Consider the following 14,717-nt stretch of genomic DNA (forward strand, 5'->3'; position numbering starts at 1 on the left):
TATAAGCTTTCATCGAGAGGATTTTTTTATATTTAATTATTATAGACGTACTTTTTTATGTTATTAAGATAATTTTATAAAGGCTGAGATATTGAAGAACTCACCGGCAAATTATTTTTACTTTTACATAGACCATGTTTTATTTGTTTTTCACGAGAATCACGCCGAATAAATAAGTTCATACCTCCTCCGGCGTAATTACAAGCGACTCTTTTTTAATGAGGATAAAATGTTTAAAGAAACGATCAAAGAAACACAATGAGTGCTCATTTATCACGGCTAATCTTAATCATTGAATTTTTTAAATACAAAAGAGAAAATTAGGAAGTCTTTTAAGAACTCAGACGAAAAACAATAGCTAAAAATAGTAAAGACAAAGAGCGGCATCATCGATTTTTCTTCGTGATCTCATTCAATCAGTTACTGAAGAAACGGCGATAACGTTAGCGGTTTCACAGACAAAAAGGGGAAAGAGAGTTGTTTGACTACCATCGATCACGTGGTATGCCGTACAATCGAAAGGAGAAGTTGTTTAACACGGAAATGATTGATAGACATAACGTCAGCATACAGGATAAGCAAAACGTTAACTTCTTTTCCTCGTCTTTCGACATCCAATAAGGCGTGTCGTCACAACATCGTTCACTCGCACTCTATTTTATTAACACTGTTTCGGGCAATTGTTTCTACGGCATATGAAAACAAATACTGTATATAACAGTAATAATAATAATAATGTTCTAAACAGAGAAGCCGACTTCCAGGAAATCAAAACAAACGGCCAATTTGCTATAGTGGTCTGGATAATGGACGATTAATACTACGCTAGAACAGTAATCATACCTTCTAAGATAATTGTTACATATATCTCTACGATTGAAGTTAATGGAAGGGCAGGGATTTAAAATTAATTAACCTTAGATCTGTTTCTTAGTCAAAACAGAATCAGATGTATAGACCGACCACAAGAAAAATGCTAGATAAATAATTCTTCCTATATAGGCCTACATACATATATATATTTTTTTTATTTTACTTTACAAAAGACCTTTATCGGTTCAATTTTAATACACCTGTTTCTTATACAGTTTTTTCGGTTGGAAATTTTAGAATATGAAATCTTCTTTGTGACTTATTGGACTCACTGTCTATGTCTTTGCACAGGAAGCAGTCAATATGCTCTCGGTTAGCATGAAGAAAAAAGGTATACACTGTCGTCATGTTGATATTACTCTTGGGTTAGCAAATAATAAAGACGCTGAAATCAATCGAAATACTTCTTTACAGTAATGCACTGTTGTATAAAACATTTCTATCTTTTTATTAACTTTCTATTAAAATCTCAAAATCGAACCATTATACTAAACATAATTTTCTAATTATAAAACCTATATTTATATGAATTAAACTAGACAGATATTTAGTTTTTCTCCTATAGAAAAATATATATTAACCAACAATATGTATGCATGAATTAACACGACTAAACTGATTTGATCTATTTAATTAATATAAATTACATATTATACATAAATCTAGAAATCTTTTTTATATTATTATTATTATTATTACGCTCTAATTGATTTTATACAAAATTACATTTTAGTTTTACTAGAGCGAATTTTTGTATAAGATCAATAAAGGAGGAAAAAATTCAAATTTAAAATTTAGTTAAATTTAGAAAAAAACTTATCTGAATTTTTTAAAATATCAAATATTTCTCTTGAATATTTAGTGTTTCATTTAATATTTTAAAAGTCACTCTAAAATTAAAAAAAGGATTTAAAGAATCTTAAATATTTCTGTATTTTTTTTCCTTCTTTTTTAATATTAGTGTTATTTATTATTTGTTTATATATCAGATATGCCGCATATTTACTATAATATTTTCACATTTTTATCGGTATCCCATATAAATATGTAAATATTTTTTGAAATATCTAAAAAAAATTTTTATAGAATACTCACTTTTTATATTGATGCGGTTTTATACTTTTCAATATGATAATATAAGGAATTTTCGAAAGATATTTTTATTTCAAAGAATATAAACAAAAGTGGATTTGAAAATAGAAGAAACAGCAGATTGTATTTCAACAAAAAAATATTTATTTTTATATTTAAATCCTACAATGTTATCAACGTTTATAACTTAAACCTACGTAAAAATTTAAAAAAAAATATTTTTCTAATGTTATTAATTAATATAATATAAACTATTTTTATTCAATTATTATGTTTAAAGAGTTATACACTAATTAATATGATGTTTTTGTGCCATGGACTCCTTTGGCAAACTGATGAAGTCCATGGTCTATTTCTCAGAATAATACTTAAAAATGCATAAAAAATAAATATATGTGATCATAAAGGAAACAATTATATTAAAATACAGTTGTTAAAGGGGTATAATAATTTATGTGGCATTTATAATTTGATATGAAAATAATTATGCTTTCTATTGATGATAAAATCACAGATATTGCTAACACTATTGTGGTTTGTTACTTACATTGATAATTGATATAAATGCTAAATTTTAGTTAGATGTTAGTGAAGATAAACCTAATTTTTCTCCACCTAAGTTAATAGAATCATTAAACTTATCCACGGATTTCTTAAATCCATCCCTAAGAGGTTCGTGGATACCAGGATAGGAACTCCTGATTTAAAGTAATTTTTAACTATTTTTATGTAATGTGTACTTGAAAATTTAATATTTTTCTATTAAAAGAAAAAATTATTTATATTTAATTTATTAATTATAGAATAATTATGTATATTATGCTTATATGGTTTTTAAATGGAAAACAGAAACACTACGATTCATTGATATTAAATTGCATTAAAATATTCAAAAAGTACATAATTTTATTATACAACTTTAAAACTTTAAACAAAATAAGCAAATTAATTATTTCAAATTGAAAAATGTTAAGGAAACAAATGAAAATTATAATATTCTATTTAATATTCTTGCTTTTGCATTAAGTTATTACACAAACAGAAAACCGCAATTAAGAATTTTGTTGATAAATCATTTCAAATATTCGTCAACGTTTTAAATTATTAATATTGATAAAAGTGAACGGTTTTTGAATAAAGAATAAAAACTATTATTCATTTTTCCAGAAAATAAAATTTAAATAACTGTATAAGAAAAATCAATAAGTTTACTCCCAAAGTATTAAAAATATTTCAGCAGAAATAGCTTACAAGATCATTGCTATTTATCCAGAACAAAATTAAGATTTCTTATTTTTCAGGTCACTGATTTTTATTCGTATATTCTTCGAAGAATATTTAATGCATAGCTTCTATAAAAAAAAAAAAAAAAAAAAAATGTTTTAGTTAGTGCTTCTCGAAATGGAACTTTTAAACTTGCCCCCTAAATCCGTCACAATTTTTTTTTGTTAAAAAATCAAAATAGTGGGTCATATATAGAATAAACTTTTATCTTTTCCGTTATACTTTCACATATTTCCCTCAGCAAAATATATTAGATTGAAAGTCGGTAGTTTTTATACACACAATCTATTGTTCCATTCTTGAATGTAGAGAGAACCTTTTCAAAATGAAAGAAGATAAAATGATAAAATTAGACTTGTAGCTTTATAAGTGGATTTTTTATGGCTCCTATTATAATCAGGTTATTTATATTATATATTTATCTTTTATATTAAATTATGTTTAAAATACTTTCCGTGACTCTAACAAGAATTCAATACAATATATAAGAACGAGCATATTTATTATACATTACATTAAAATTTATTCTTTTATAGAAAACCATTTTAAATTTTTTATACTTGGTTTATTGAATAACTTGAAAACTTTTTAAATAAAAAAAACAATTAAAATAAATAGATTTAATTCACTTATTAATATTAATTTTAAATACGAAATAACTTGTAATAATTTACGATTATTGCTAAATCCCATTGTTCAGACTTTAAAAGAATATTAAAAAAAATAAAAAAGTAAAAAGTTCTATTTACTAGAATTGTAATTTTATTTATTCTTAATGTTATTGTATAATATATTATTAAGTTTGGCTTATTTTTATGAATAAATAATATTATTTTCGTGTTCTCTAGACTCGATAACGTTAAAAATATAATACATATTTTAAGCAATTTTATGTACGCTTAATAATATATTACTGTATAATATTAAAAGTAAATAAAATTACTATAAATATATATAATATTTTAACATTATTATTATTATTGAATGTAGATTATTCTTATGAATAAACAAAATTGTTTCGGGTTTATGCTAGACGAAGTTAAAATTGTTTCTAAAATATATAAAAGGGAATAAATTTAGATAGTAATTCATGGAGGTGAGTTAAGTAGCAATTTTCAGAATCGTTGTATTTATCACAATGGTTTGCTGTAAATTGACCATCATATAAAAAACTTGCAAGAAGTCGAGACGAGGTAAAGAAAAAAAGCGATTTGTGGTAACAAAAGAAAAAAAAAGAGACGAACATTCGTAGAGGTTTTTGAAGAACACGCCTGGTTGCTTGATGTGAATTGAACAGTTCTTTTTTATTTTTTTTAAATCGATGTTAAACTGTTTGAATCTTCATCCAGATGTGTTTATGAAGAATTCTTCTTTCAGCAAGTTAAAAATTCCAGAATTGTATTTCTATATTTAAAAAAAAATTATCTGAAATAAAAAAATAAAATTACAATGCTACGAATATATATTTTAAATTCTATTACAGTTTCTCAAGTTTCTTCGAATTAAAACGTGATTAAACAATTAAATCTTTTGTTATTTTGGCCACGCTTTTAAATATAACACGTCGTAAATTATTAATAAAAAGAATATTTAAAATTCATTATAAAAATGTAAACTATTAATATATTTATGTTTGTTGTTAGTATGCTATTTTTAACTGCTAAAATATATATGTAGCATAAAATCATATATTATTCCACTCATGCCAGAGAGTGTTATGAATCAGAGAGTAAAAGTCTGGCATGCAATATATACATCAAGAGCTGATAAGGTTACACGACGTGAAAGTTAATGCGTAATGTAGGAATTAAATATACTTTAAATCAGAATAAAATATATTTACTTATGCAAATAACATAAATTTACTTGAAATACTTTTCGAGTGTGCATCCGATGGATAATTCGACGATTTGAACTCATCCTAGATGAAAGCGGAATATAAAGTAGGTTAGTTTGATAACTTAGGCCCACTAACCATGCAAAATGTCTCACTCGATAGGAGTCCGAGTCAACTCTGAAATTCTAGAAAATTTATTTTCAAAATAAACCAATGTCTCCATGCATAACAAGCGAATTTTTTTAAACAATTTGTTATCGCAATTTTTTAAATTTAAACTCGAGCTGTTAAATGTAAACACATTTATCGATAAAATTATTCTGTAAAACTTTAAAATAATTTTAAATTTTGTGCATTTTTAATATATATATATATATTTTTCTTTATATACGTATATAAATGCTGTTAAGGCTTTAAAAAAAAGGAAAGTTTAGCAACTTCTAGAAAGCTAAGAAAAAAGGTCTAAATGTAGGAAGCGTGACAATGCAGCTAAGTTTATCTGTCTTTTTTTTTCTCTCCATTCGGAAATGGATTGAGGTCCTTTCCGCAGGTAGCACTCGGGGAATTGCACTTGGTTACTTTGAGATGATTTAAGGTGGCATGTGTCCTTACTACAAACATTAATGTTGGTTTACAGCGACTGTAGTAGGGTCCGGAATGGTTACACCATTAGTCAAATGGACTGTTATAGCCTTCGGATTTGAATCTAGTTGAATAAAATAAATCTTGTTTGATTTTCAATGATTTCTTTCTTATTTATGGTAATAAACAAGAATGGTTACCTTTTAAGTGTGTGGATTAAGTTACGTTTTAAAGTAATTGTAGTCGAAACAATCACATCAAAAATTCAATAAAATTTTATTAAAGTTGACTGATTTTTCAGCAATTAGACAATGACAAAATGTTCTATTTTTTCCCTATTGTGCAGTAGTTGTTATGGCGTTAAATAATCTGTTTTCTCTTCACTAAGACAGCGAAGATAATTTCTTATATAAATAGTTTTTCGACCGTAAATAAATCTTGTTTATCTCTCATTATCTGTTTATCTCTTTTTCGGTTTCCCTTAATCCTTCTCCATTTAATATATCTATTATGGCATTTTTCTTAAACGACTACTTCCACTAAGCCATAATCTTAAAAAACTAAATAAATATAAAAAATAAGAGAAAAGAATTGCTTTTTCTGTGAGATCTACAGTACTGTACCTAACATCACATTGATTCAAATGAAGTCCCGTTCTTAATTTCGGATTGACAGTACTTACCACATTATTTTATATTTTTTTCTCCTATATTTTTTTTTTTCTTAACTTGAATAAACAGAGTTTTAATTTAACGAAAGAAAGTTTTTCTAACTCATAAAATTAAAAAAAGAAATTCTTCATAGAGTGTTATTTTCTAATACAATTTAAAACGTGACGTTATTTTTAATTACAGCATGCATCAATTTTATTTACGTGTAATTGGAAATGAATTTTGTAAAGATTTTGATATTTTATTGAAATGGAAATTGTTTAATTCATTTTCAATCGAAGCTCTGTATCCCAGGTGACAAACAAGTAAGAACAATACAACTTCCAACTCATGACGTATTAATAGGAGTAGGAATTTACACAAATTGTAAGACAATATTTATACTCAACAGAACAATTTTTACAAGAAACATTAATAATAATAATTATTATTATTATCGGGTTTNTAATAATAATAATTATTATTATTATAAGAATTTTTTAAAATAATTATAATTATATATTTATTGCACCATTTAAGAAATAATGTGTACTATTTCTTTAATAAATCGTTGTATACATTTTTACGAAATCTTATCATTAAAAATATATACAACAATTAATAAAATTTGATTTATTAACCGAGAGATCGATTAATTATAATTTAATATATAAAACTGAAAATTTAATTTGAAAATTATAATTAAGTGCATTTTATATATTAGTTAATTAAGTATGCCTTTATTTAATAATTTTTTAAAAGAAAATTAAATGTATTTAAAAAAATGTTAAACATATAATAAATATATTACAGTTTATATTAAGAGTAATTTATTTAATCTGCAGGTTAGTGGTACGATCACAAACACGGGTCATGGTGTCCTCTTCCGAGTGGGATCATTAGCACCTACTTCAACAGTAAACATCACTGGCGGTCCTTTATCCTACAGGTACCGATTTCAAGAACTACATTTACATTATGGACGGACAGATGATCGAGGATCGGAACACATTATTGCTGGACATGCCTTTCCCGCAGAGGTAAAATTGCAATAGGCGCATATAAACTTTATTAACACTATCCACAGTAATTTATAATTTATTATAATATAACATAATAGAACTAAACGTCAATAAAACTAAAACTTGATGGAATGAGAATATAACTTAAACTATTCATCACTTTATTAATGTTAAATAATATGTTAAACTTCTCCAATATTAAACGTAAATGAATAGCATTAAAATATTTATAATGGGTCCATTTGGCTCCCCTTCAGCATATCCCTCTGAGAGACCCGGGATCGATCCCAGGTTCCCCACAAATGTTTTTATAAGCAGGGCCCGATATATTGTCTCGAATATGTCCACCTTCATTGTCCGAATTCACGATGAGATGATTAAAAAGATCCTTATTGCCAAGAGAAAACACTCAAAAAATTTTTAAATGTTTTGCAATAGAATTTTTGAGTCTTAAATTCATGTAATTAATTCATTATTATATTATACAATATTTAAAGCATTATATATTAATTTTGGATTATACAAATATATCTAATTTTATTATTTATTTTAAAAAAATTAACTTTAAAAACCAAAGAACAAATTTTTAAAATGCTTTTACCAAAATGAGATTTAAAAAGACGTTTTTCCCCCCATAAAACTTGCAAATTTAATTACAATGTATTATAGTAATTCGAATACAGAATAAACCGAAATTTTAGATATCGATATTAATTTAAATTGAAGTAAATTTAAAAGGGATAAATAAATATGTAATGTTTTTCCGTACAGAAAAAAGTTTTAAGAGAATAGAAAAATCAAACTTCTTTTCTTTTTTGGTAGTGAATCTTTTCTTGAGTTATTTACCTTGCTGACCATTGGTTCTGAAAAAGAGAAAAGATGGACTTGGTTAATTAACTGACCCCATTTGCGGTCATTTTCCAACTTGACGTTGCCAGGCAACCGGCAGCCTTCTCTTGCTCCACTCTCCAGGGATTCATTCACCTTCCATTACACGGATTCTAGAGCCGAGTGAAGTGAATAGGGAAAGAACTTACCCCATCCCCTTTATTTACGGGATCTGTGGGATGGAGGGAAGTACACTTGGGACATAATATCGTTTTCTTGAAGCCAATTATCCCCTAGAGAATCACACACCTGCGCCACGTTGAGACCGAATGTTGCACTTCTCCTCTAACAAGGATAGCGTTGGGTTGATGTGGTGTTTCCGTTTTATATTTGTTGTGTTTCCACGTTCTGACATCGTGAGTTGGGAACCTAACTAGATACTAGAACAAATCGACCGAATTCTTCTACATCAGAAAAAGCAAAGTGCAAGATCTGATTTATACTAAAAAATCCGATATAATATATACACATACCTACACGTTTTCGTATTCTTGTGTTACAAGTACAATTTCTTACATAGGCCATCTTTAAAATTCAAAAATATAAATACAAATGTGTTGAATATTTTTCCTTACGTTCCACCACGCAATTTCATTTTGCTAATATTAAATAATATAATAATAGAAATTGTACTTCGCATGTACTCAACGAATATTTAATCAGTAAATGAATGAAAATTGATCATTTTTTTTTCTAAATAATTGAAAACTTAAAATTTAATTGAAATGTATAAAAGAAATTTTGAATTTAACTGAATAAAAATTAAAAGTAAAGTAATAAATGCACGGAAATTTGAATAAATTAGCATTTATGACGTTAGAAAAGATAAAAGAATGTAAATTATTAATACAAACTGAAGATAAATTCTATTAATATTTAGAAATTTTAGTCGTAATTGTCAAGTTTCCTTAATATTTTAGTTAATTTTAACCTTCTTACTATTCAAAATTCTTAATTTTTTCTCGTGTCCATTTATAAATTAAATTTTAAAAAATTGGTTTAATTTTCAATTTTCATTCATTTTTTGGTTCAGTTTAAATTGGCAATCATTCAAAAATTTCGAATTTTCATTCATCCACTGATTAAATTTAAAATTTTCAATTTTATTATTCATTCAGAATTAAATTCCATGTTATCGATGCATAGAATTAAATTCTAAAAGAAATGAATAACAAAAAGAAAAAGTAAGAAACTTAACTAGAAAATGAATGAAAATGTAAAATTTTTTTTGAATTATTGAAACATTCAAAAATTATTATAAATTTTTCAATTATTTTTTAAATTTTCATTTCTTATTCATTTACCGATTGATTTCCAATTGTTTGATGCCTAATAAAATAAAATTGCGTGATAAAATGTAACGAAATTTATATTAAAAGAATACAATTTCCTGAGTCTCTATTTCTCGCATGGAAATTTTTCGAATTTTCTTTTATTAATTTTTATTATTCTTCAATTAATAATATTGCTTCGTTAACTTTTTTTGGTCTTACAATTATCAATGGTAAGAAATATTAAAGAAATTTTCCTTATATTAAATTCTCTTTTAGGAATCTTTAATCGATTATATAAGTATCCTGTATCCGCTCTTTATCGATTGAATGCTACATCTTTAGAAAACGAGGGCACTTCGGATGGACAATGAGTTTCTATATTTTCCGCAAGAATTGAATGGATACATTTTTTTTTGTCTAAAAAAATCTTTTAGGCATTTTCGTAGATATCCGAAAACAATTTGAGAATTCGATTCCCCATTCACCTTAAGGTAAAGCATTTGAGAACGATTTCTTCTACCGAATCCCCCACCTTCTACCATTGAATGAGGTCGAGTGTTGAAGTTTAAAGATGATAGCAAAGATCGGCCCTCTTTCTGTAAGATTGTTTAAGAGGTGTAAGCAGTCAAAATGACAATTCAAACTAAATCTATTTCTTCGAGTCTTATTGGCAAGTGAAAATTAAATCTTAATTTCCCGAGTCATTTTGCCGAATTGGAAAATCTGAAATGACCCGAGCCTTTCATCTTCTCCAAGAAATTGAACATTGAAAGAAGAAGAAGAATTGGACGTGGTTCAATTTAAAGCAATAGGATCACATAATATATTTCGGAAGATGGCCCATCTACACTTAAAAAAAGAGAAAAAAAGTTCTCCTATTCGCTCGAATGAATATCCCGTTTAATAAAAGTTTAATTATATTAAACGTCCGATCCATTATTAATGTCATTATACATAAAACAGGTATTTTCAAATTTATCTCTTTCTTTAAAATAGAGACTAACACTCACTCGTATGTCTCTACAGGAACATTACAGTAGGTTCAGAATGAAACTTATTGCTTATCCACGATCGTAATGCGAATTGGATAAAATAGGATCAGAGAGGATTATTCTCAATCGAATCGTCATTCTATAAATGTCTATAATGGTATAATTTTACATATTATGTTATCAGAGCACAAATAAAGATATCAAGTGCGGCTTGTATATGAAAGAGTACTCTCAGGGGTAGCACTTACGGTCACTGTGATATAGGAAAACAATATTTGCGAACAGAAGGTGCAAAATCGATTCAACTCTTTCCTTTGGTGGACAATTCTCCATCCCACCCGATAATGGTAAAGCTCGAAATCAATACAGAATGGTTTTAAGAGTTGATGAAACTGAATAAAAATTATAGTGTCTCGGATGTTCATTCGAAATTGATCTTATAAAAATTTTTAATATTAAATTTTTCCTTTATCTTGTATAATAGTTTTTCGATAAATTTTCACTTTGATTTTTTTTTTAATGGAAATGTTCCAAATTTAATAAATTACAAAACGAAAGTTTAAAATAAGAAATTTTGAATATAACTTTAGATGATGTTATAAATATTTAAAATTACTTTTTTATGTCTTCTTCTTCTATTTCTAGCTTCAAATACTCGGCTACAATTGCGATCTGTACAACAATCTAACAGAAGCATTGTCATTGAGGAGAAGTGAAGGTGTTGTTGGTATTGCCGTTCTCTTACAGGTAATAAAAGTCTAAAAACCGGGATTATTTCCCGAAAAAAAAATTGACTGGATACAACGTTATAAATAGATCAAAAGAAATTTTATACTTTTCACCATCAAAATTTTAACACAAGAAAAATTTATCCGGAAGAAACTTAAGACAAATGACCAATGTTTCTTTATTAACCGAATAGTTACACGAAACATTTCAACAATCTTCATCATAATTTATATTTCAAGAATGGTTATAAACCGTCATATACCTTACAACGAAAAGGTGTGGTCAGACAGAATTGATAAATATCTTGTCTCTCTTCGGGTTTTAGAATGCGGATGGACTAATCCCCATTTCAACCCTCCTCCCTTTAAAAGAGGATAGTTCACAATCACTTGGTAATTAACGATAGTAACCGGAAAAAGTCACGTGATGAGAGAAGTAACGATCGATTTAGGAACCAACTTCATTAAATTTTACCAACAGATGGTGACATTATAAATATTTTACGTCGGTTATATTTATTATGCAATATTAGCGACCGAATATTTCAGATATTTATGAGATAAGTTCATTTAACATTAGAGATTTTGATTAAAATGTAAGTAATACGATGAAATTAGATACGAATTTTCACAAATTTACTCATCAATTAGTGTAAATCGGACGTTTAAAAAATGGTACGATTGTATACATTACAGTACCTTAACAATAGCTCAATTAAATTTTCTACGCAAATTTGATACTAATGTAAAAAGTACTCGCATTTTTTTAAAAGAAATATTTCATTTGCTTCATTGATCTTAATTTTCCTCTTTTGACATTTTTTCGTAGTTATCTTATTACTGACATTTCTGTAAAAATAAAGATATTAAAAATTGATTTATAGACATTTCTATTTTTTTCCTACAATCGAATTATATAAAAGGACAATTTTTTCCCTAAATTTCTTGTTATTTTCTGCCTTCAAAATGAAAAGAGAATACCGCATCATGCTCATTATTTTACAAGTAAAAGAAAATGACGCCAGAGAACAGTCGGTTATTTCTTTATAATTTAATGAAGACAAAGAAATTCCAAACATCATTCGATTTTAAGAAAAGTTGGAAATATTGGTGTAGTTAAGATTTTAGTAATGAGTTTGAAATTGCACGGTAGACATCATTTTCTGATGTATTTACAGCGTAAACATGTTCATTCAGTTTTAAGAATATGGACAGTTCGATTGTTAAAGTATGTTCTTCTTTGTTTTCTTTCAAGACAAAGAAGAACAATGTGTACAATGTATCCTTCTGTAAAGGAAAAAAAGATGCAAACAAAAGAATTATTAACGCCTTAGGTGAATAGTAAGATGCAAAAAAAAGTATACAAATGTGTAAGTAATATCAAATGCTAGTAAAACAAATACCCATTATTTTTTTCATCTTCGATTCGGTTACATGCACCTAAAAAAACTAAAATAAAATGCATAAAACTAATTAAAGTGAGAAAAATAACGAGCAATATTTCACGTGTCCTTACTCTTAGTGAGACATTGACTTAATTCTTTTCATAAAATGAATGGGAATCCGGCTAATGAGAAGTTCAAAAATATTATTTAAAAAAAATTGGAAAAGTCAAGTTAGATTAAGAAGCAAAAGAATAAGGAAAAAAATTTAGAATTATCTCTTTATTAATTAAGAAATTCTAACTCTTGTTTAATATAAAATTATGTATCAAGATATTTTTTACCATGGATAGAATAATATTTTTTTATTCCTTTGTTGTAAAAAGAATATAGTCAATACCTTTTCTATCTAGAAAACACTTTAGAGATGATACATAAGAAGAAAAAAAAACATCATCCATAGAGATTGGAACGCGATATTTTAGCAGTGTTTTATGTTTTTGCACAAAGAATATAAATCGAAGTCATCCATTATTGTGGACACGTTTTTTCTCCAGGGCATAAGGTTATATTAGTTATGCATCAACTTCACATTACATTCGGAAAACTGAGAAAAGAATATTCAGATAGTGACAAAAGGTCTTTTCATTTCTTCTGTGCACCTTTTAATTCTTATTGTCTTTAGCTTCTGGGCAATTCTTTGAAGTTCGGAATATTCTTATACTATTTTCTTTACAACAAAAACTTATATAAAGAAAGCTTTTATTCTCTTCTTATCATTACTTTATAATTCATAAATTTACTCTACTCTATTAGCTTTTCGAACCTCAATAATTGGAGGATATCAATGATAAAAGGAAAGTTTTCTTTTCATTATTATCATTTTTTTAAACTTTAAAAACATGAATAATATAGATGCTTAATGTAGATTAATAACATAAATTCCAGTTATTTAAACTTAGATAAATAACTCATTTATCATTAAAATTGACTTTAAACGAGCAAAAAATATTTATTCAGAATTAATTAATTTTATATATTCTCTTTCTTCTTTTTATAGACTGGTGATTTATCAAATTCTGAACTGAGAATTCTCACAAGTCAACTCCCTCATATAATTTATAAAGGTAAAATCATATTTACAGATAATTTAATAATATCAACAGTTTCAATACTTTAATTATAATAAAAAGAAACTTAATTATAATTAGAATTATTTGTGTTTTTAACTGAATTATTAACCTAAATGTCATGATGTTATCATCCATCTAGTTTATCCTTTGGGTGTAGCTCTATAAAATTTCTAAATTACCAATCAATAATTAATAATGTTTCTGAAGTGTATAATATATTTAGCATACGAAGAAGGAATAAAAAACAACGAAAAATTCTGAATTAATTATTTTTATTATCGTTTTTTCTTTTAATTGTCATTACTATAACAGTAATATGTAATGTTTAACGGTTGGGAAATCTTCCGTGGATAGTATGAAAATAAATCGCCTGGAAAATTAGTAAAAATATCCAGAACATAATGAAAATGTATCATTTTTCTTACTTATTAAAATATATTTATTTATATATTTTAATTAATAATTTATTCGTCAATCTTTTATTTTATTTTTATTTTTTTAAATATGGAAATTACATAAATTTGCTTGTATTGTAAATGTTAAAAATAATTTACTTTTTTTAAATTAGTGAATAATTTTTACTTTGGTTTAATATTTAATGTTACTTTTAATTGTAAAATTTTAATGAATTTATTCACAAAAATACATAAAAGTAATTAAAAGAATGAAGTGAAAATAGTGAAGTAAATTAATTTTTAAAACATTTAAAGAATTAGAAAGTAAGAATAATGATTATTTTGCAATGTTTATTCATAACTATCGTCTAATTTCATCTTCTAAATATTCAAATTGATATTTAAAACACGTAGATAATTTTTCTTACTTTGCATTACGACGAAAATACCATTTACACTAAAGCAAGTTTATTATATAACTAATAATTGTCATCTGCACTATTCCTTATTAAGTTTTAATTCTATTTAATTGCACGTATACTTACTAATTTTCGGTCTAGACTCTTTGTGCCTTTTAATGAAATT

General features: G+C 26.1%; 1 protein-coding gene across 1 annotated transcript in view; it reads left to right on the forward strand.

Moving 5' to 3' along the window:
• LOC111619731 (carbonic anhydrase-related protein 10-like) overlaps positions 1–14,717 on the forward strand; it is a 112,996-nt gene that overhangs the window by 73,460 nt on the left and 24,819 nt on the right. Inside the window, exons 4-6 of the mRNA XM_023361529.1 lie at positions 7,164–7,358; positions 11,140–11,241; positions 13,665–13,731. Coding sequence (XP_023217297.1) covers positions 7,164–7,358; positions 11,140–11,241; positions 13,665–13,731 — 364 coding nt within the window. The remainder of the gene's footprint in view (positions 1–7,163; positions 7,359–11,139; positions 11,242–13,664; positions 13,732–14,717) is intronic.

This window comes from Centruroides sculpturatus, unplaced genomic scaffold (genome assembly GCF_000671375.1).
Source record: "Centruroides sculpturatus isolate CEXI.00-Female unplaced genomic scaffold, Cexi_2.0 scaffold88, whole genome shotgun sequence".
NCBI lineage: Eukaryota > Metazoa > Arthropoda > Arachnida > Scorpiones > Buthidae > Centruroides > Centruroides sculpturatus.